The sequence below is a fragment of the Lactuca sativa genome, chromosome 9 (genome assembly GCF_002870075.4).
Source record: "Lactuca sativa cultivar Salinas chromosome 9, Lsat_Salinas_v11, whole genome shotgun sequence".
NCBI classification, from domain to species: domain Eukaryota; kingdom Viridiplantae; phylum Streptophyta; class Magnoliopsida; order Asterales; family Asteraceae; genus Lactuca; species Lactuca sativa.
The window spans coordinates 46,627,746-46,653,061 of NC_056631.2; the positions used below are offsets into that span (position 1 = coordinate 46,627,746).

General features: G+C 35.9%; 1 protein-coding gene across 1 annotated transcript; it reads left to right on the forward strand.

Moving 5' to 3' along the window:
- The first annotated feature begins 20,684 nt into the window (after positions 1-20,684).
- LOC111919505 (probable receptor-like protein kinase At4g10390) lies at positions 20,685-22,243 on the forward strand. Its single transcript, XM_023915055.3, has one exon. The coding sequence runs from the start codon at positions 21,026-21,028 to the stop codon at positions 22,031-22,033; it is 1,008 nt and encodes a 335-aa protein (XP_023770823.1). The 5' UTR covers positions 20,685-21,025; the 3' UTR covers positions 22,034-22,243.
- The last annotated feature ends 3,073 nt before the right edge of the window (positions 22,244-25,316 follow it).

Sequence of the window (25,316 nt, forward strand, 5' to 3'; positions counted from 1 at the left end):
TTAATATATTATAAGTTCTAATATATTAATATGAAATCATGTTATTTAATTAGTATTGATCAAGAATAAATTTGGACTTAATTTAGTGATCAAAAAGAAACTAATTAAATATATGAGGATTGATTGTGTAAATCATTCATTCTTATATATGTGGGCTTATGATCCAAGATTCCTTATGTTGGGTTTAACGCATGTGGTGATCCATGGATACTCCATGGAGCTTAAAACCCATGGAGCATAAGGAATGGGTAATGTCATGGGTTACATGATGTAACCCTAATGTGCACACTATATAAGGACCTCTTTAGCTCAAGAAATTGACACTAGTGATACATATATGAGGACTAGCCGATTTGAGCATGAGTGTCTTCTTCTCATGGTTATTCCATGTATTGGTGATGTTGTGTGAACCATTTGAGGTGTCACATTTGGGGCACTAGGTTCTTGAGCTTCATGGAGTCAAGCTACACCAACAAGGTATGTATTCTATCCATTTTATTACCCAAGTATCAAAAGATTGTATGCTAGTTAGGGTAATACCTTGGAATATTCATATTTGCATATATAATAGAGAAAACATAGATCCAAGGTATTTAGGGTTGCATGTACACTTAGGAGTGTTAGAATGCTCAAAACCCATCAATGGTATCAGAGCCTACGCTTGTTTTCAATTATACTTGATGCAAAGTACTAAAAAATGCTGAAAAAATCAATTTTCGGGCTGTTTGGGCACTAGACTCGCCGAGTCCACTGATGGACTCGCCGAGTCCATGAAGAACCTCATCCTACTCGTCGAGTAGGTTCATACACTCGACAAGTAGGACCCCCATACATCATATTTTCGACTTTTAAGGCTGGAATTGGACTAGAATCATTACCTTAAGCTGTTTTTGAACCTATAAACCTGTTTTTGATGTGGTAGTATTCATTCTAATCCAATTTCAAAGATAATTGTCAGTAGATTCATGTTTTGTATATAAAACGTTATGAATATCTAGTATACTATCTCATGTAATTGTATTCCTTGAAATGGTATGTCTTGAAGTTGTATGCTTTTGTAATTGTATGTCTTAAGATTGTATGCCTTTTAATTGTATACGATTGTATCTCTTCGCACAGTATGTAATGTATTTGTATAGACTCTTGTATAGACTGAATCTTGTATGATTCCTGGTACTTGAAATGGTACATAGTATGTCTTAACTATACCTATTATAGTTACTGATAATGTGTGTGTATAATCGAAATATGCCTTTGCTACCCAAAGGTACTGAACCAACTGAATAGAAAACTTTTATGTCTATATCTGTATACATGATATATATATATATATATATATATATATATATATATATATATATATATATACATATATATAACCATGCGTGTTTAGGCGTGCATTTGACAAATAAAATATAAAAGAAGTTTTGTATAACCTTTGAGAAGTTTAATAAATAATAAGAAGTGATGACTTGATGTCAGTTTATAAAACGGTTGGAAAGTAGTTTGTTTGATAAAAACAATTTTTAAGTATAAGGGGACATTTGTTTGAAATACGACTCTAATGGTGTTTGAAAGGAAACATAAAGTATGTAAGACAGTTTGATAAAAAATGTTTGTCGTAAACTATTATAGTTTTTCCAAAAGTTCGTTTCGTTTATATAGTAACCATAGTGTAATGCTCACTTGTTATGAAATGTGTAACTTTTTGTGGTGACATAAATGACCATCTGTACTCAAGGTATAAATAAACTGTTTGATTCGTATACGTATAACAACATATTTAATTTCAATATATATCAGGTGATATCGTGTTATATTTTCGTTACGAAAGATTCCATATAATGGTTATGAATCACATATGATTTACTTGATAAAAATGAGTATTTAGTGAAACTTTGAGTTACACACGATAATAATCGTGTGTTTACTTGCATTCCCCCCCCCCCCCCCCCCCCCCCCCTAAAAGTGTATATTAAAACAATATTGATAACACATTTAAAAATGTAGATTATAGGGGTATGAACTCACCGAAGAAGGCGCGGGATTTGAAGAAAACGAGATTTTCCCGGGCGGCACCTCGACCGGAAAGTGACGATATTTTCGGGAATCTCGGGGCTTCGGACTTTCGTCGGGGCTTGGATATGAAACCGGGAAGTCGGGATGTTGTCGGCACGAAAAACGAGGCGAAAATGAGAGAGAATTGAAGCATTTGTGTGAAAACAGCCGGCACCCTCGCAGTCTATTTATAGGGGCTGAAGGTCCTCGGTACGCAGGGCGTACTTCGGACTTACGCGGGGCGTTCCTCGTACGCAGGGTGTACTCCGAAGATACGCGGGGCGTTCGTTTGCGTCACTGCTTACCGCATCCTCGGGCGAAGTGTCTGTCGACGTGGTTGATCCGGAGCCTTGTATCCGAGTACGCGGGGCGTATGAGGGTACGCAGGGCGTACTCCTTCAGATAAGACTTTGAAGTGCGTGCCAAGAACTTCTAAAATGCCTAACTTTCGCATACGAGCTCCGTTTTTGACGTTCTTTATATCCACGCGAAGGTGAGAAAATACTCTACAACTTTCATTTAGACTCCATCGGCTAATTTTGACTTTATTTTTAATTATATTTTAATTAATGGGTCGGGACACGATATTCTCGTTAAAAATCCGTAATTTCTTCACCCGACGTCCGACTTCGTCAGACTTTTTATCGTTATACTCCTATTGTCGGGCTCTACAACTTTTGTTTAGGTTGTGTCGGCTATAGATCGCTCGATCTCTATTTCGAGTTTTTAGCTGTCTACTGCTAGGTCAAAAACTTCGAAAAATCATAACTTCCTCATACGAAGTCAGATTGGGACGTTCTTTTTATGCATGATCACGGTTTAACGAAATCTACGACTTTCGTTTAGATAGCTAAGGCTAAACTTTATTGTATCGAAATTTTGCGTTTTACGTCTATCAACGTTGCCGGTTTTTGCCGCGAATCTTAGATTCAGGTAAAGAGAAAAGCTAAGTCTGAGATTGTCCCATGTACCATTCCCAAAGGGTCCATATGGTTCTATTGCCAAAAGGAAAGGGCATTGGTTGCGAAGCTGCCAAATTTACGTGAAAGATCATAAGGCTGGTAAAGTCAATAATTTTGACTCTACTTCAGGTAAAGTCCACTATCTAACTCGGTTAAGTTTCTATTCTAAGATTCTTATTACATGATGTGATTAGGTCACATGTTGATGTTTTAAGAATCAAAGGAAAATTGAAGAAAACTTAAAGAAAGAGTATGTTAAATCTGACCGCGAAGATGGATTTCTATCACTTGATTGAAGATCGGATTCTTGAGCAACTCTTAGGAGTTATGATAGATTGCTAAGAAACATGTAATAGAATAGTTTTCATTTAAAGTTTCATTGTAAGGAAAAGTTTTTTCCGCATTTTATAAATAAATAAAAGTTTGCTTTACTTTATTTTATATTTCCTTGCAATGGCATTTATGAAAACTTGATGTTTGTATGTTTCTAGCAATATTGAAAATATAAATTTGATTCTTTCATTTGTGGTAGTGTCTAAGTTTACCAAATAAGGAAAGCTTCTCATCACCCAAGTTTTCAGTTGGATAGAAACTTGGAATCATACAAGTTGTACGGTATGATGAATGAGAACTTTCATCTTTGGAAAATTAAGACTAATTCCCTGTTCACATGTATATGTGAGTCAAGTGAAGGACTAAGGGATCGAGTATACATTCTTGTGCACTGGTCAAGTCCACCACAAAAGATCGATAAGACTATTCGTCATGATTTACTGAAGTTTAGTAAATATGGTTATACTTACAGGCTTAAGTATAATTCTGAAACATTGGAAAAATGTCGACATATGGCAGAACGAATGGGAAGAATCAAATTAGGCAGAAAAGATAAAAGTTTCTCAAATCTGAAAAGATGGGAGAGTACTTTAGTATCAGGATTTGTGATCATCTTAATGATTTAGAAATCATACCACAATTAGTCCTCTAAGGAAATCTTAGTGCATTCTTATGACTAAGAAGAGGAATCTTGAATTATTGGAATGGTTAAATCAAGAAGATGAGTCATACTGCGTTCCAAAACAAGTCTTAGAGTCATATTCCAAGACTGTAAGTTGAGTGACATATCTTAAAGAAAGGTTTGAAACAATTGTCAAATGTAAGAGTAAAAGTGTCCTACTCTTGTACATTTGAAATTGGTAAGTTGTGATGTTTTGGATTAAACAAAGACCAACTTAGGCCAAGTGTGTGAAGTGTTTGTATTGATAAAGAATCTGCACTATCTCTTGAATATTTGGCAAGATAGTCTTATATGTCTAAAGGACAGTGGGAGTCTTAAAGATCCTGAAAAGAATTTCAAGATCTAATCAAGAATAAAAACCTGTAGTTTAACACTAGCACACGACGTGAGGTTTATAACCTATCGTGTTGACATCTTTCTATTTTTGTGCCCATTCCAGTTAAAGTTGGCTTTGCATATGAGTTCTTAGAGTTCTCAATTGGTTAAATATCAACTTGGAAGCAATGGCATGCCCATGAGCTACCAGGTGGCAAGAAATTCAGATTGAGTTCTGTCCATATGAGTTTGGATTTGTCATTATTCTTCTCTTGTGATTATGGTTTTGACATATCCACATGGATAAGAACACATACACCATAAAATCTAAGTGTCATAAGGTTTCTCTCCGATTCATGGAAATGATGGTGAGGAAACACTTTCACTAAGTAGATTTTAACTAGATAGCAATTGTGATATTTGCATTCTCAAAGTCGTTAGTGGAGCATGTGTGGTTAACCGGCACACTAACAAGGACTTATGAGAAATGAAAAAGGTCTAAACAATTGAGACTATGATTACGGCATCCCTTTTCATAGTTCTGAAATTGTTTAGACACGTATGGGTGCTATCTAAGGAAAGGTGTATGATTTTGATAAAGTCTGTCAAAGCATTTCATATCAGAAGTCTGAACTTTGGTAAGAAAGTCAATAAAGTATTGATTTCTAGAAGTCCAGCTGATTTCTAAGTACATGTCAAAGCTAGTGGGAGCATAAGTGTTATGATAATAATCATCATGTCAGTGCGAGCATGATAATTATTGTTAGACAACAATGTTAATTATAGAAAACAAAATGTTTCAATTCGTGAAGTTGCAGGGGTTGAAAAGTTGTTTTGCTATAATTAAGGGAGAGGAAATTATACTTCATCTCAAGTCTATATGCTTAGATCGTGAGATTTTAATCAAATTTAGTCAAGTATATATATGAATGTTATGTTGGAATGGCTCAACATAAGGAAATTCTATATATGGGTAAATTATTTGCGTTCTAAAATTCGATTATGATTACGACATCCCTTTTCATAATCTGAATTATGAGAACTTGGCAAATAGAAATATTATAGCAAAAGGTTATTCTAGTATCATGTCTTTATGAATCGTATCCCATATGCTTCAGATATAGGATCGATTGCATGTGCTATAATATTCATCCTTTCTAAAATTTTCCAAATTCCTAGGGCATTAAGAAGGGAAAAAGTCTAGAATTGGATATAACTAAAAAGATTAAGCAAGTGTCGAGGACAATCTAAGGTTTACCAAAGATTGGTTGCTTAGGGACAGTTGGAAGTATAATGTTAATTTTGAAAAGACCATATTGACATATTCTGAAAAGAGGCAACTCTTGTTCAAGAGTAATAGTCAAAGGGGGAATATGGAAATGTTCCCTTAGGTGGAAGTTATTCATTAAATCTGTGTAAGATTAGGAAACTTAATGCAAGAAGAATGTTCAAAGGCAATGAACCTTGAATATGAGACTTCGGTTCCATGGAATTGATCTCCATTGGAATACTCTATAATGTTTGTTGTCAAGTCTTTGTGACTTTGTGCATAATCATTACAAGAGGACCAATGCATATAAGTTTAGAATCTAACAGATTTAGGTAAATGGCAGGAATTTAGAATTCTTGCATTTGTGGTAAGGAATTGGGATTGTGAAATGAGGATCATTGGAATTATGTTCAATCGATCTATTTCACAAAGAAAAGATCATAGAAAAACTTAGTATGCATACTTGGTGTATGGCATAACTAGTGTTTAGAAAAACATAGTGTACATGCTTGGAGCATGGGACAACTATTGTTTTAAATTTTAATTCAAGTATAAAGTTGATAGTTTGAAACAGTATGCAATGGATGATGGGTAATCAATATGGTTATAAATAAAAGATGTTTTAATTATATTCATAAGTTCTGAGACCATATTGGATTCGATTATTCTTGTGTTTCACTTTGCATGTTTTGACTTCCAGAATAACTAGGTCGTTCTTCCTGATTGACTATGTTATTCAAGCCATCCAAAGTCGGTCATATGTTGGAAGTAAATATGAATCAAGATTGTCATGGGTTGGCTTGTAGAGGTCTAAGATGTTGGACAGAGTGGTGCTACAAAACTCATGAGTGCTCATAAGTTTTGAGTATTGGATTCAACCCATGCTCATTGGAATCACTTCATGGATTTTATCACGAGTGATCATGAGACGGTAATATCTTATATTCTTCAAACCTAGAGATATGAGTTTTTACTATGAGTTTGTTATACATTGATTGTACGAAACCGCATTGGTAACTCGATGTTATAAAATGTGCCTTTGTGTATGATTCAACAAGTAGTAGAACAAGTCATATGAGTCAAAGTTTATCCATTCCTTTTACCTTCAGGATAAAAAGCAATATATGTGGTTCCCTCAATGATTTAATGATGATACATGTGAGTGCTTGGCCAAGCCAGGACTGATTTGATCTGTTCAATCAGTCAGTCATCATAAATCAGAAATCGGGAAACAAAAAATGGACAAAGAGAATGATTTCTAATCCATGTCTCAATCCATATGATATCTAGAATGAAGGAATATATGATCCCTTATCTAATGGACAAGTCATTGACAAAGGACAGAGTTCATCGACAAGGTCAGAGTTCGACAACGGCTTTTGAAAGCTATGATTGCCAGTTAGGTTTTGAAGTCATACTCAATAATAGTTTTAGACTTATCCAAGTGGGAGACTATTGGATTAGTGTCTATGTCCATAACTATATTTGGTATGTACTTGACCCGACTCGGCATGACCTATTTGGATTGCATGGCATCGGAACATTTGGATAGACCGTTTGTGATAAGAGGACATTTGTGACATATTAATATATTCTAAATTCTAATATATTAATATGAAATCATGTTATTTAATTAGTATTGATCAAGAATAAATTTGGACTTAATTTAGTAATCAAAAAGGGACTAATTAAATATATGGGGATTGATTGCATAAATCATTCATTCTTATATATGTGGGCTTATGATCTAAGTTTCCTTATGTTTGGTTTAACCCATGTGGTGATCCATGGATACTCCATGGAGCTTAAAGCCCACGGAGCATAAAGAATGGCTAATGACATGGGTTACATGGTGTAACCCTAATGTGCACACTATATAAGGACCTATTTAGCTCAAGAAATTGGCACTAGTGATACATATAGGAGGGCTAGCCGATTTGAGCATGAGTGTCTTCTTCTCATGGTTATTCCATGTGTTGGTGATGCTGTGTGAACCATTTGAGGTGTCACATTTGGGGCACTAGGCTCTCAAGCTTCATGGAGTCAAGTTACATCTTGTCTTTCTCAGTTCCTCCAATAGTCCAATTGCTTGTTGTTTGTCTAAATGAGCTGAGATTGTTGATTAATTTGAATTATACCTCCATTTTATTGTTGTTGGAATTTCAGAATCAAGTAATTAGGATTTCAAACAATGTTATATGTTTTCTTTTGCAGAAATTTAAGTAATTAGGATTTCAAATAATGTAATACTTTTTTTAGGTATTGTTTGTGTTTAATTGCTAAAAAATTTGGTTTATTTTGTGTAAGAACTATAACTGTAGGTATTTTGGTGTTTAAATGTGGGGAAAAAGTATTTTTTTTATATGTAATAACGTTAATTTTAGATTTTTTTCACTTTCGGCCCCCCTAAATTATATGTTCAAGCTCCGTCACTGTATATATATATATATATATATATATATATATATATATATATATATATATATATATTAGGTTCAAATGTTTCTACTATCTATTGTATGCATGTAGGATTGATTGTTGACCAATCATTTTAGTTATTTAAAGAAAGTAATTAATGCATATTAAATGTTGAATATTTAATTAATACACATTATATCTTGAACATGTAATATGTATTAATTACTTTCTTAAAATAACTAAAATGATTGGTCCACACAATCAAATCTTACATGCACATAATAGATAGTTAGAAAACAATAACCTAACCCATGTATATATATATATATATATATATATATATATATATATATATATATATATATATATATATATATATCATTCAATCATATCAAACATAATCACATAATCACACAAATCTAGCACATATCAATCAGAGGGCCGACATTGGCGCCTTCGACCTACTAGTGTGGTAAGCAGACTCACTTCCAAAAGAAGATAACCGAACCACACACTCGAGCTCCTACTAACACGGCTCCTCAAACTAATTATATCCTAAAATAACCATAATTAATAATCCGAGTTTTTAACCCATAAAACATGTTCCAATAATCCTATTATCCTAATTAGAGGTAAAAAGGTCATTTTGCCCTACCCATTCGACCCAACCTAAAAGCCCAACTCCTAATGGTCCAAGGCCTAAAAGAACGACCCAAAAGCTAAAACTGGGTCGTACGCCTCGCATACAAGCGGCTGCTACAAGAGGGGAGTCGGGGTCGAGGTGCAGTACATGCAGCGTACTTCTTTTTACGTGCCGACGTACGCACCCTAAATCAAAACTCTCATTAAGGTCTTAATACCTTAAGACCTTATGTCCAAAATTCAGATCTGAGCTTAATAAAATATTTAAGACCATAAATTTGCAATCTTTATGCTTTACATTGATGTAAGGAGCCCAACACTAAAAACCAAACTTATTAAATCATTTGCCACCCCAAAACTCTTGCATGGGAGCAAACCAAGATCCAAGCTTGCATTATTATAACTTGAAAATACCCTAAAATGTCTGAAAGAACAACTTAAAGGCTTTAGAGTACCTTAAACTCATAAAGACCCAGGTTTTGGGACAAAAGGGGTAAAAATCTAAGCCTAACCAAGATATAAAGAAACATGCATCAAGGTTGGAGCTTTATACCTCCAGAAGGTGCACAATGAAGAGAAAATGTTGGATCCAAGGACTTGAGAGCAAAACCACTTCTTTTATAATCTTCCTTTGTGACAACCCGATATTTCGAGACAATAGAATGTAACACCTCTCAAATATAGGCCAAAATTTAACTGTCCTAAAATCATATTTGGGTTAAATAAAGTGGTAGGACTTGTATCAAGGTTTTCGTACATATAAAGAACACTAAAATCCGAGTTATAACGAAGAAGTTATGACCAATCTATTAATCTAAGATTCGCGGCAAAAACCGGCAACGTTGATAGACGTAAAACGCAAAATTTCGATACAATAAAGTTTAGCCTTAGGTATCTAAACGAAAGTCGTAGATTTCGTTAAACCGTGATCATGCATAAAAAGAACGCCCAAATCTGACTTCGTATGAGGAAGTTATGATTTTTCGAAGTTTTTGACCTAGCAATAGACAGCTAAAAACTCGAAATAGAGATCGAGCAACCTATAGCCGACACAACCTAAACAAAAGTTGTAGAGCCCGACAATAGGAGTATAACGATAAAAAGTCTGACGAAGTCGGACGTCGGGTGAAGAAATTACGGATTTTTAACGAGAATATCGTGTCCCGACCCATTAATTAAAATATAATTAAAAATAAAGTCAAAATTAGCCGATGGAGTCTAAATGAAAGTTGTAGAGTATTTTCTCACCTTCGCGTGGATATAAAGAACGTAAAAAACGGAGCTCGTATGCGAAAGTTAGGCATTTTAGAAGTTCTTGGCACGCACTTCAAAGTCTTATCCGAAGGAGTACGCCCTGCGTACCCTCATACGCCCCGCGTACTCGGATACAAGGCTCCGGATCAACCACGTCGACAGACACTTCGCCCGAGGATGCGGTAAGCAGTGACGCAAACGAACGCCCCGCGTATCTTTGGAGTACGCCCTGCGTACGAGGAACGCCCCGCGTAAGTCCGAAGTACGCCCTGCGTACCGAGGACCTTCAGCCCCTATAAATAGACTGCGAGGGTGCCGACTGTTTTCACACAAATGCTTCAATTCTCTCTCATTTTCGCCTCGTTTTTCGTGTCGACAACATCCCGACTTTCCGGTTTCATATCCAAGCCCCGACGAAAGTCCGAAGCCCCGAGATTCCCGAAAATCTCGTCACTTTCCGGTCGAGGTGCCGCTCGGGAAAATCTCGTTTTCTTCAAATCCCGCGCCTTCTTCGGTGAGTTCATACCCCTATAATCTACATTTTTAAATGTGTTATCAATATTGTTTTAATATACACTTTTAAGGGGGGGGGGGGGGGGGGGAATACAAGTAAACACACGATTATTATCGTATGTAACTCAAAGTTTCACTAAATACTCATTTTTATCAAGTAAATCATATGTGATTCATAACCATTATATGGAATCTTTCGTAACGAAAATATAACACGATATCACCTGATATATATTGAAATTAAATATGTTGTTATACGTATACGAATCAAACAGTTTATTTATACCTTGAGTACAGGTGGTCATTTATGTCACCACAAAAAGTTACACATTTCATAACAAGTGAGCATTACACTATGGTTACTATATAAACGAAACGAACTTTTGGAAAAACTATAATAGTTTACGACTAACATTTTTTATCAAACTGTCTTACATACTTTATGTTTCCTTTCAAACACCGTTAGAGTCGTATTTCAAACAAATGTCCCCTTATACTTAAAAATTATTTTTATCAAACAAACTACTTTCCAACCGTTTTATAAACTGACATCAAGTCATCACTTCTTATTATTTATTAAACTTCTCAAAGGTTATACAAAACTTCTTTTATATTTTATTTGTCAAATGCACGCCTAAACACGCATGGTTATATATGTATGTATGTATGTATATATATATATATATATATATATATATATATATATATATATATATATATATCATGTATACAGATATAGACATAAAAGTTTTCTATTCAGTTGGTTCAGTACCTTTGGGTAGCAAAGGCATATTTCGATTATACACACACATTATCAGTAACTATAATAGGTATAGTTAAGACATACTATGTACCATTTCAAGTACCAGGAATCATACAAGATTCAGTCTATACAAGAGTCTATACAAATACATTACATACTGTGCGAAGAGATACAATCGTATACAATTAAAAGGCATACAATCTTAAGACATACAATTACAAAAGCATACAACTTCAAGACATACCATTTCAAGGAATACAATTACATGAGATAGTATACTAGATATTCATAACGTTTTATATACTACAAGTACCATATCAAGAAGGTATTTTCATATAAAAACAAATGGACATTTTCATACGTAAATCTGTTTTATACTAGGTTGTGAGACAGCTTCACGTACTTTCGAGTATGCATTATTAAGTCCTGTATTATATACCATAATCCCTTGTAGGGGGAGCGTGATACTTGTGTATAGATCTATACGGGATTGACAATCCCGCACCTAAACTGTTAGCTACAGTTAGACCGGCAGGTTTGGGGTGACAAATGTCATAACATTCCAACGCCTGAAGAACGTTGCTACAGGCCGTCAGTGTCAATAGCATGGTTATAAAACTCACATGGAGTATTAAAAACACGTTGATTTACGGAGTTTTCATATATCTTAGCGATTATAACTGTACACAAATCTACTATTTTATGACATGAAAACATCATGGTAGTTCATTTTGGGTCTTTTAAACTACCACCCACTTATAAACAAATATTGGATTTCTGAAACAAACAATCAAAATAGTCGAGTCTTGGTAGAGGACTACACTTTATACTAGTAGAAAATATGGGATTTTCTAGGAGTTTCAAACGTTTACAATTGCTTACAAACATATTCGTTGGTACAAACTTTCTTTCAAACAATTACATGTCTTTCTTTACAGCTTTACAAATCAAAGTCACATAAATACTTATGAACTCACCAGCATTATTGCTGATACTCGCTTTCAAAATAACTTGTATTCCCAGGATACGGATAGACAGGTACGACTACCAGGTTCTATGAAGACGGAGCGATCAAGACTCGTCTTTTATTTTTGAATATTCATTTTTTTAGAATTATACTATGAAAGAACTCAAATGTAATTACAATTATACTATTAATGCAATGGATGATGTTGTTGCTTGTTTACTACTTTGCATTGTTGTGATACATTACATGACGTCCTCCGCCCCAGAACGTTTCCGCCGTTCTCGGTTTTGGGGTGTGACATCCTTCACAAAAAAGAATGCAAACAACTCACTCAAAAGCTCAAAAAATGCTCAAAATGGGTTAGGGTTTGCAAAGGGATCGATATGAGGGATGATATAATGTCTCGGAAATAAGACCTAAAAATTTCATTTTAATTTTATAATAATCCAAAACATTGTCATACAGCCCATTAAGCCCTTAATCGGTTAAGACTTCAACCCAACACTCAGATTTGACTTCCTTAAGGTGGTTTATCACATAAAGTTGGCAACTTTATGTGTATACAAGGCTTATTGAGGCTCTAAAGCTCAAAAGAGCTTAACAAAAGTCCTTAGCACATGTATGAGTCCATAAACACCCCAAAGCTTGCATTTTTATGGACAAAGGGACCAAAACAACCCTAGATCTACCATCAATTACTTCTAAAGTGAATTTAGAGGCTCAACAATCATTCCAAGGACTCAAAAAGCACAAAATGGCACCAAGACTTGATCTAGCATCATATATTAGCAATATGGGAGCTTTTTACCACGGATGACAAATGATGAGCTAATCCCAGATCCTTAAGCTCCAAGCACAACTCTAAATGATTCACTTCTTCTTTTCCTTCACAAAGCCCCAACAAACACACTTTGTGGCTTAAAAATCTCAAGAACACACTAGGGTTTTGGATTTCTGGAGAAGGGAGGGTGGAGGCTAGCTAAACTTGACCAAAAAGAGGCTATCATAAGGTTTAAATAGGGTGCAAAGCCTAAAAACTAGGGTTTCATTAACCTTTATGTACGCTATACGTACTCCACGTACGCCCAACATACGTGGATAGAATCCCCGATTCATCAAGCATTAGTATGCCCCGTGTACTCCAACTTTCCTAAAGTGGGCAAATCTGCCCTTGGGGACCAATACTGTAAAATATTACACACCAAAGGTCTAAACTGAAAAGTACTTTGAATCAAGTGTTATAGATGGAGGTTGATAAGAGGAAGGATTTTGGGGGCTATAAGGGTGCTTAAATAGTGCACAAACCCAAAATATTAGGGTTTGGTTCGGGCCACATATGCCCTGCATACCAGTGTACGCTCATCGTACTCACGCGAGACCAGGTCTGCCCATTGTACCAGCATGTACGCCCAACGTACACATGCTGCCCCTAAAAATACAAAAATGCTATTAAGGACCTCCTTGCAAACAAATCATACACTAAGGGGTAAAAGGTAAATACCTAGAAGAACAAGATGTTACAAAAATAATAAAAAAATTTCCTCGTATTTTAATTTGAATCTTATTTCTTTTGTTAAAATAAATATGAGTGGAATTTTTTATTATTTTAAACAATATATACTTAATGGTATTAACAATCAATATATTTTATTTAAAATTATTCTTTTAACAAATAGTTGTTTTGAAGGTATCACAGTTGTTTATCATAATATTTAAGATTATTCTTTTAAAAAGTAGCAATAAAACATTTTAAAGCTGAATAAAAAAAAGTAGAGCAAATATACGAATCATGTAAACGAAAAACAAATAAAAAACAACGTTAAATAATTATATTTGATGTTTAATAGTTATATGAGGTTCTATTTTAATTTTTTTATTCAAGCAAAATATTAAAAAAAAAATGTATAATCTGAACGAACAAAACATAAAAAAATATTAAATCGTATATTCGAATAAGACGTCAAAAATATTAAAAGATTTTTAAACCACAAAAACAAAAATAAATAAATAAAGCTAAGAATATATATATATATATATATATATATATATATATATATATATATATATATATATATATAGGTGGGTTCAATTGAGAAAATAAAAAATATTGAGAATGGGGGAATCATTTTCAGCCACTCATTTAATTTAAGCATAAAAAGACACGGTGGCAAACTTGTAAATATGTTAATAACCTTCAATTTCAAATACGTAACTATAGAGAATTCGATAACAGTTCATTCATCATCAAAATTTTTCCTCCAACCTTCAATAATCATCCAGATTTCTTCAACTAAACCGGAATTTCTTCGTTGTTCATGAAATTGGAATCGGAGTTTTGGACTCGCAGTCACAGTCGACATTGAAGGACTTAGAATCGGTACTCACAGGTTCCCAATCGGATTTTCGGAAATCAAAATCAAAATGAGAAATCGATCATACATAGGATGTCGCATCTGAAGTCGATATCGGAAGTATATGATGATTTGGAATTGATAACTCGATGTTTTTAACATTTTTAAAATAGTTAACATGTATGCACTCCAACTGTTTGATGAAAATCATTAACTAAATTACCACGTTATATTCACATATGAATATGTTTTTTCTCACCTGAATCAGTATATGATTATTTACAAATATGCAAGTCTATATGTTATTCATATGTGAATAACATATAAAAATTATATATATTTGTCAAAATACCTTCAAATATTCATAAGTGAATATATTTACAAGTGAATATACCTTGTAATACTTATATGTGAATATACTGTTTAATATTCATAAGTGAATATATCATCTAGTATTCACAAGTGAATATACTATGTAATATTCACATATGAAATATCATTTAATATTCATAAGTGAATATATCATCTAATATTCACAAGTGAATATACTATGTTAGGGAGTTGCCTGTATAGCCCTATAGAGGTGAGACCTTGGGAGAGGCCGCTCCAGGATATAGTTGGGTGAGACCCGTGGGCGAGGCCCGTATGAGATTAGCAGTGTAGATGAGACCTGGGAGCAGGGTTGCTCAGTAGTATGGTTGGGTGAGACCCGTGGGCGAGGCCCGTGAGTTTTAGCAGCACAGGTGGGACCTAGTAGGGACCTTAGTGTCAAGTTAGGGGATCGGGGATCCCAGGTTTGTAGTGCCTGAATAGCATAATGGATTGAGCAGTTTTAGGTGGTCGAAGTTTCTTCGGAAGTCGCTGGGAGCGACTAGTGGTGGTGTTGGGACTAGCTACCGGTGGGAGCCGGTAACCCACACATTGATAGGTTGGTAGGGACCAGGGTGGTCTCAGTTCATCCAGAAGGCAGACAAGGAATAGCAGAATTTTCAGTCAGTGGTACTGCGGGTAAGCAGAGTATGGTGGAATTCAGTTAGTTGAATCGAGGGGTGCTCGGCACCAAGTTTTGGCAGAAAGGAGTGTCAGTGGTTACTGACGGTGATGAACCGTACTGGTAATAGCGGGGGTGAAGGAGTTGGTGAAGCATAAGGTCTTCGCAGTGACAGAAGGAATAGTTGGTTATGGAGTTTTGCCTTAGGAAGGCAAGGAATTGTGCAAGGAATGAATGGGGTGAACCCCTATAGGTTCAGTGCAGTACTCGGTGAGTACCAGAAGGATTGTCGGTTGAGTAAGTGGTGTTTCCAGAATGTTCAGGGCCAGGGTTGACCCGAGATGATTATCCGCAAGGTTTGATGCTAGTCAGAATGATCGGGCGGAAGACCAGCGAAGGTAGGCGGCTAGTGTTGGAATAATTGGTGGAGTATTGGAGGCAGATCAGGCGTTGGGCCATAGCAAACTTCGAGGACGAAGTTTAGTTTAAGTGGGGGAGAGTTGTAACACCCAAAATCTGGAAGGCCAAGAAAGGAAAGAAAACCTTAATTTTAAGGGGAGACTCGGCGAGTCCAAGGAGGAACTCGGCGAGTCCGAGCGGGATCCGGGTCGAGGAGTAAGTGACCAACTCGGCGAGTCGTCTAAGTGGACTCGGCGAATCCGGTCTGTGCGAGGAAAACCCTAAATTCGGGACTTGGAGCCTATATAAACGTCTTAATCTTCTACCTAGGGTTCCTTACTGCCTCTTTAGCCCTGGATACCAAACCCTAGCCGTCATATCCTCTATTTGAGCCATTTGTTGCCTTGGAAGGTGCATTAAAGCTTGAAAAAGGAAGAAGGAACTTGGAGGAGCAAGAAGGGGCTATAGATCTGGGATTGTGAGTTCATTTTGAGCATTTGGAGGTAATAAACTAGTTCCTGGACCCTTTTTGCACCTAGATCTATGTGTGGTTGTTGGGGCTCTTTAGCCATAATGTTATTATTTTGAGTTAGAAGCCGGATCTGGAGTTGCTACTTCAGATCCAAGTGTGTTATGGACCGGAGAAGCATAAAGTATCAGCCCTTGAGTCGATTTTGGAGCCCCTTGGCCTTAAACCCTAGTTTATGGTGGATTTTGCCTAGATCTCCATCTCTATACGTAAAGTTTGCAACTTTACGTGGGGAATATGCTTGGGAAGGGTAGATCTACAGTTTGGAGTCCATGCATGAGTCAGAAGTCCTCTACATGTATGTAGATCTGAATGGACTCGGCGAGTCCTTCGAGTGGACTCGGCGAGTAGCATGAAGATGAGGAGGAAGTCGACGAGTGGGATGAACAGCTCGTCGAGTCGGATGATGTTGGGCATGAACTCGGTGAGTTGGAGGAACAACTCGGCGAGTTGGATGAAGATTGCCTGGCACTCGGCGAGTCTGTTCTTGGACTCGGCGAGTCAGGTCGCGAAGCCCCAAACCCTTCGAGTTGAGACTCGAATCAGTGATTCGAGTGGAGACTCAGCGATTTGGGCAGGTCAGGACTCGAAAATCGTTGGACTCGGCGAGTCATGTTGCGAATGGAAGGACCCTGAGTATGTGAACTCGACGAGTCAGTAAGTGGACTCGGCGAGTAGGGTTAACCTGGAAAGGTTGACTTTGACTTAGACCAGAATTGTCTTGGTTAACTGTCGAGGGTCAGTTATACTAAGTGTTGCATTGATATTGATAGCTCGGGAAGCTAGTAGAGCAGGAGTTCAGTGAGTGGTCGGGCAGCAGCTAGTGGGATCATCAACATGTTCAGCCAGTGCAGGTGAGTTTCCCTTTGTATGAATGGGTCTACGGCCACAATGCCGGCCCATGTAGTTATGAGTAGAAGACCTCGGGGTTAGCCCTAGGCACAGTATGCTAGTATGATATTCGGGACGAGGTCCAATGATAAAGGGCGGGTGCCCAAGGAATGGTTTATGTGGTAGTTTATACTTGTTGTCTGTGTGATACTTGTATGTGCCTGGTAGGGAGGTGAGTGTGGGTGAGGTCCCGTATCTCACCAATAGCAGAGTGTGGATGGTGTTCCATATCTCATTAGCAGCAGAGCAGGGGCGAGGCCCGAGTTAGAGAAGGAGTGAGGGTGGGCTGGGCCCGTACCTCACTATCAGCAGGAGTATGGACGGGGTTCCATGACTCATCAGTAGCAAGACAAGGGCGTGGCCCAGAGATAGGCGAGGCCTTAGGATAAGATCCGTAAGTATGTGTTTAGATTATGTGATGTGATGTGTTACGTTTACGTGCTATTATATGTTAGTGGGCGAGGCCCTATGACAGGCGAGGCCTAAGTGAAACAGATCTGTATCCGAGCAGGGCTCGAAGCCAGGCGGGGCCTGGAGCGGCGGGGTCGTTGTAGCGGGCGAGGCCCGAGGTAGGGGGCGAGGCCCAGGATAGCGGGCACGGCCTAGTATGTGCAGTATGTGGTTATGCATGGTATGTGGTAGGGTGGGGAACTCACTAAGCTTCGTGCTTACGGTTTTCAGTTTTGGTTTCAGGTACTTCCGGTAGCGGAGGGAAGAGCTCGGGGTGATCGCATGGCACACACCATAGTTTAGACAACCTGGGAATGTTTACTCTGATAACAAATATGTATTTTGGAAACTATTACTTTGGCTATGTTTTGAAATGATGAATTTGCTTAACGTAATGTTTTATTAAAAGAAATTTTTAGTCTTGAATTTTGGGACGTTACATTTTCAATCTAATATTAATATATTTATTTTAATAATTAATAAATTAAGAAGGGGCCCACCTTCTCTCTCTCTCTCTCTCTCCTTCAATCGACGCCCTCTTTTAAACATTATCATCTCCATTACAACAATATTCAAAATTTGTCAAAACATGCTTCTTCGATCCATCCGTAAACACTTGTAGAAAAAAAACCTGATTATCTTCTTGCACAAGATCCTCGAGCGATCCTAAAACGATATGAAAACAATTATATTCTTGAAAAAGACATATCTCTTGTTTTAAACATCAAAAGACCTCTTCAGGAACGAAAACTCAGATTATATATGTGTCAATCGGTACCTGCAGTTCTAGATTCTGTGATCGAGTCCGATCCTTTCAGATTTAGGGTTCATTGAGTTCAAGCCTTGTTGATTCAATGTTCATCGAGTTCACTAGTAATAGGTTACACAACCCCAAATCTCTAATGTCGGTGTCCCTTCCACATTCCGATTTGATGTATTTTTGGATAAGAAAATGGGTATATAGAGTACCACAACTTCAAAAATCACCTAGGGGTACACAGATCCTCTTGGGATAAATATATGATCGCAAGAACAATTCCTAGTCTTACACCAATGCCCTTCATTATCGACAACATGATCTTTCCTCCTCCTGTATTGTAAACCGGGGCTCAACTACCAGCATGGAAAACCTACAAAAGCATTCCATAAGTGAAGATGGAGATTTTTTTTGGTCAATCTAAATCTAATTAAGACGTTTCTCCATCAACTAAAGGTAGCAGTTCAAGCTCCATGAAGTGTTTCAGCACCAAAACAACTGGATTAGAAACAGGGGCATAAGATATTCAAAGAGAGGGAACTCAAGAAACTTTTGTTCTGGAAATCAATTTATGTATGTTCATCCCTAAAAATCGATTTATGTATGTGTTTATGTGTAGATTTCGTTCTTGCAGATGGGTTTTTAGAGAGAGACCTTATATTTTAATTTAATAAAACGTTAAATTAAATAGAAAAACGATAAAAAAAATATCATGAGGGCATATTAGTCATTTCAATTTGGCCAATGACATTTTCCACATACAAAGCAGTTCAAAAGGACCATCAATCTAAAAAAATCAAGATTTGAAACAATGCATACCACAAAAACCAATTTTGTCTTCAGTAATTTACTATAAGGATTTTGGTTAACTATTTAATAAAAATTGATAGTCTTTGGACAGAAGCAAGCTCTACTTTATAGGCTCTTGTAAAATACGCGTGGGCGTTGCTAAAGATATTTTATTGATAAAAAGAAAAAAGAAACATGAAAAACATTATCCTCCCAACCCCAAAACAAGAATATTATAAACATGAAGCAAAGAACCCAACCACGAAACCTTCACCTGTCGCACACGAATGGTATCGGCATTAAATTAAATACATCCTTCGTACTTACTTCACTCTCATCATTACAATATTATATTTATTTTCAATCAAAAAATTTACATATAAATATAAATATACATAATGTTGTTTTTATAAATTTATAACCACCAACCTTCGTTTGTATTACTCATAAAGACAGCCCCACTGTATTGAATTCATTGAATGGAGATTGACAAGCTTATTAGTTATTTATTAAATAATATTTTCATTATGAGAATATATTGTAATAATATTTATTATAAAATTATAGTATATTATAATTAATCGTATAAATCGATAATATACAACATATGCATCTTTTAGATAAAAAAAATTTAGATAGTTACTATAAAAATTAGTCAGTTTATCTTATACAAATTTGTGTGCATTAATGCCCCATTTTTTTTGAATTTTTAGTATATGTGATGAAAAATTTAAATAATTACTGTAAAAATCAATCAAAGAAAAAGAAATTTAACCGTAGTTGAAAAGTATGTCTAGATGAATATTTATGATCTTAGAAATTACGAGACCCTTAATGCTAAATTGACATATTTACTAGTAAAAAATGGTTTTATAAAAGATGTGTTAACAAGTAAAGGCCGTAAATATGAAAGAAATAAAAAAAATTTCTTTAAAAAGTACTCTAAATATCATGATTTCAATTGGAAAGATTTTTGTGAAAATATCAATTATGAGAGTACAATTAACGAATTTGCTTCGGACTCGTATATAGTGCTCATGTAAAATTTTAAAAATGTTTGCTATTAATTTTAGCATTTGAATTTAACGTAAGATAATTTACTTAAAATTACTTTATAATAAATTATTTTATAGGTTTCAAAGTAGTAATTTTTCAGTAAACTATATGCTACAACAAAATAAAATTTGAATAATTATCCGCAGATAAAAGACTGGATAAAATATTATTATTAATTTGTATATATATTTACAAAAGTACAAAGATTTCGTATATTTAATGTCGTGAGTCCTACATATCAGTACATGGGTCTAACAAATATATATATATACAGTCACTCATAAATCATAATATGATCTTCTCCACTTCAATATTTTGGGTTAAATTCAACAACGACAAAAACAAAGATCACACCGACAATAATAAAATCGCAATGGATTTTAACATTGTTGACTGTGGGTCATCTAATCTATTTAACTCTAATTCCACCTTCCTTTTGCCTTCCATGGGGTCCGTACGCACCACCAACCAGCTCCTTCAACCCCTTTTACTGACACCACCCTCCTCCCCCTCCCCATCTTTCTTTAAGTACCCCTTTTGCTTCTCCTTCAATCAACCTTTTCATTCCAAATAAGCAACCTCGATCCATCTTCCTTTAAACTACTACTTCACTCAAACTTCAATTTTCTCGATCGATGTTTTTTCTCAACTTCTTCGGTTGCTTTGCAATCTCCGATAAAGTAGCCGACTGTGCTAGCGAAGATGGTGGTGGATGCTGTACTAGCACCACCGCTGTCAACACCAAAGATACTTGTCTTGTAACTTGTGTGAAGAAGTTTTCATGGGAGGAGATTAGGAAACGAAGCAGGAATTTCTCAAGGGTCATCGGCTCCGGAGGGTTTAGCACCGTGTATCTAGCTAGACTACCCGACGCCGGCTTCACTGCTGTTAAGATACAATCGGCTTGCACCGAGAGGCTAGCCGGGATTCATGATCAAGAGCTTCGAGTCTTGCTCCGACTAAAACACCCGAACATCGTGAAGCTTCTTGGACACTGTGACGATAGAGAAGAAGAACGTGTTCTCTTGTTTGAGTATGCATCGAATGGTACGTTACATGATAAACTTCACGTACGCAGCAGCGTAACGCTTACATGGAAAGTCAGAAAGTTGATTGCTTTACAGCTTGCTGAAGCTTTAGAATATCTCCATGGGATGCATATTATCCATGGAGATATCAAGGCTTCTAATATACTTTTAGACGAACAACTAAACTGCAAACTTTGCGATTTTGGGTCATCTAAATTTGGGTTTACTTCCATGGTTTTACCTCCATCATCGACGAAAATGAAGAGAATGATAATGGGGTCGCAAGGTTACATGGATCCACATTATCTTAAAACGGGATTAGTTTCAAAGAAGAACGATGTTTACAGCTACGGAGTTGTACTCCTTGAACTTGTTACGGGGAGAGAAGCATTTAATTTTGAGAAGGGTGAGAAATTGACGGATGTTATTGGTCCGGTGGTGTGTGAGGTGGTCGGAGTGGAGGAGGTGGTGGATCCACGGCTGAGATACGATGAGAGCTTCGATTTGGAAGCGGTGAGGGCCATGGTTACATTGGCTGAGATGTGTATCGGGAGTTCACCCATGGTTAGACCTTCTGCAAGTGAGATTGTAGCATCCATGAAGAACAATTTTTAATCCATGACTCAATAATTTGTCAAGGATATGGCACTTGTAAATTGATTTTTATTTTTTTCCTTCCTCGATAAAAATGATGTTATTGGTTTAATCGAGGTTGGGGCCATACATAAATGTTGTATCAAATTTGAAACTAGGAATTTTCAATTTGTTTGGTTCAAAAGGGTTATTGAAATGGAAAAATACGAAGAATGTAGAAGGTTGTAGATATTTGATTGTTTATTTTTATAAAATCTTTTTTAAAAAACCATTGAGAGTTGAGACTTGTGACCGAAAAAAACTTTATCAATTCTCATGTATTCGTATTAGTTGAAAGTTGAAACGAACCGATCTTAAATAATAGAAGGAGACGAACAATAAATGTAGCTATAAATTCAATTTCAAATAAATTCGTACGCATGGAAAATCGCTGAAGTCAATCATGATGGAAACAAATTTCCAATGTTTGGAAAAAGTGAAAAACTTGTTTTTTAGCTGAAAGTTCTAGTTAGATGAACAATTCAACCAAAAAAATTTCTACATCTAGTGGACATTTTTCTACATCTAGTGGTGTTAAATGTCGACCTTCGAGTGTGTATAAATCCAATAAATAGGTTCAAATAATTTTTTAACCGTTTTATCAATGAGGTTTTTGTTAAACCGTTATGTTCAATCCGATCTACAAATTGACATAATGCAATTACTATTTTATAAAACACAACAACCTTTAACTTTCCACTCAACCACTCTCTACAATTTGTGAAAAAAATATCTTTCCCATCCAACCCAAAAACTTTATGATCAAGCAAGAAAAATACTCAAAACACAAACCCAATTCGAAACTTACATTCATCACCAAGTGATGTCACTATTTATTCAGCTCATAGTTAACATTATCCCGATGCATACTACACTCCATATCCTATTTATACCCAACTACAATTACAATCTCAACCCAAATACCAACCTCAATTTCAGTTCCAATTTCAAGTGCAATCACAATCGAAAATGAGTTAAACCCATTTTACAACCTTCTTTACTCGAAGTTCCAACTCTAATTCCAATCTCAAGCCCAAACCCAATTTGAAACTCACTCTCAACTCGAAGTCGTACCCAAAACGGATTCCGAGCCAGAAGAGATTCGACGTCAACAGAGACCCAAGAAAAGGAAAGGTACCTTCCAATAATTAGACAAAGGAGGAAGAAATGGTGTTGGCTCGTGCGTGGGTAGATGTTTCGAAAGACCAAAAGTTCGGGAAAAAACAAGATGTGCCAAATTTTTATCGGAAAGTTACTAGGCATTTTCTCACGTAAATGAAGCTTGTAGACTACAAGATAAAGATCAAAATTACTCGCAGTGGAGGAACACCAACAGATTTATCATGGAGTTTAACTTGATGTTTGCGAGTGTGACGCAACTGTGGAAAAGTAGTGCAAAAGATGAAACAATCTTGCAAAAATCTAGCACTTTACCAGCATATTTCAAATTTCTTCATTTTTTGAATACTGTGAAGGCTTTGAAAAGGTGGTAAGATATCCAAACTTCGGAATCATTCACAAGTGGTTCTTCTAAAAGAACCAAAAATCTGAAACTGCTAATAGCCAATCATCGAATGCGCATGTCGGAATTGATATCAATGAAGACGAGCCTATTGAGGTTCCAAGAGCTAGTCATCACATGGGAATAAACCAAGCTAAACAAAAGGGTAAAGGGGCCACAAGTAGTTCGAGTGACATCGAGCAAATGACAAGAAAAATAGACAACTTGAAAACTACTTTGGAGAAATACTTGTGTGTCGTAAAAGAAAATAAAAAATATCATGACATGGCGAACTTACTGAAAAATACTAGTAACATTACCAGAAGAGAAAGAGAATTGGTGTTAAAAGCCAATGATGAGATTGCAAAAAAATATAATATGTATTTTTAATATTGATGTTGTATTTTTTCTATATAAGTGTCTTGTAATTTTCGTTTCAAGTTAATGAAGTTTTAGTATTTATAAAAATTAATTTGTTTAAACTGATTATTTTTTATATAAATTATTTTTAGTTATAAAAATAGAAAACATGACAAAAATGGCTATTCACGTCCTCTAAATGGAAAAGTTTTGAAGAAGTATGACAAATCTTACGTAACGTACATGGCAACAAAAAGGATGTGACAAAGTGACATCACTCCCTCTATCTTAATAGATTTTATTTATTTTAAGGCTAATTTAAAAATGTCATATATATATATATATATATATATATATATATATATATATATATATATATATATATATATATATATATATATATATATACACACACACACACAAACACTCTCATTTCCTTTTCATCTTAGCTATCGAATCCCTCGATGAAAGCCGCTTGTGAAAAAATATATATTAAATCATTTCTCTTCTAAATAATGGTCTGAATCTTTCTCATATCATGTAATTGGACAATGTAATGTTCCTAGGATAGTTATGCATGACAAATATTGTGAACCTTAAATGAATCTTAAGGTATTTCTTCTTTGCATCCGTCATCAAACTAAATGTCACAAAAATAAAGGTCTTTGCATTTGGTATGTATTGACTTCCTCCAAGTGTCTTGCAAGGCTAATTTTATAAATTCGTGAAGTTGCTACTTTCCCCTTCACCTATCTAGGCATTCTAGTGTATTTAATATGAAATTTTTCTGAATTTGGTTTCCAATTGTGCAAAGATACAAGTTCAATACCTTTTAGAAACCGAAAACCCTATCTTTTGGTGGAAAGCTTAACCTAGTGAAATTGGTATTTGGTTGTCTTTATATATACTATTGTAACGCCTGATTCCTGGTACGCATTTAATTTAGTAATTTTCAAAATTTATGAACAACTCGACAAGTTGGAAGCCCCAAACTCGTAGAGTAGAGATCAGAGGAGTTGCAGGTTTTAAGCAACCTATTCGATGAGTCGAGAGCCCTCAACTCGATAAGTAGGCTGGCAGGGGTGAAACCCTAATTTCGGGGTTTTGCACCCTATTTAAGCATTTTAATCCCCTCATGCTAGCCTCATTTCCAACCTCCCAGTCCTAAACCCTAAATCCAAAAAACCTAATGCATTTGTGAGCTTGTGAACCATTTTGAGTGAAGTTTTGTATGTGTTGAAGCTTGTGAAGGAAAGAGAAGCTTGGGGATTCAAGAAGAAGCTAGTAGATCCAGAGACTCCATTTCATCCTCATCATTTCCTGTAAGCAAGTCCCAAACTTGCTTAGTAACTTCTTAGATCTCTTTATTATCATTTTATTGCTTTTTTGGTCCAAGACGCATGG

What these genes read in the sequence shown, in the direction of transcription:
- LOC111919505 (XM_023915055.3), top strand. Translation starts at nt 21,026, where the DNA reads ATGTTTTTTCTCAACTTCTTCGGTTGCTTTGCAATCTCCGATAAAGTA.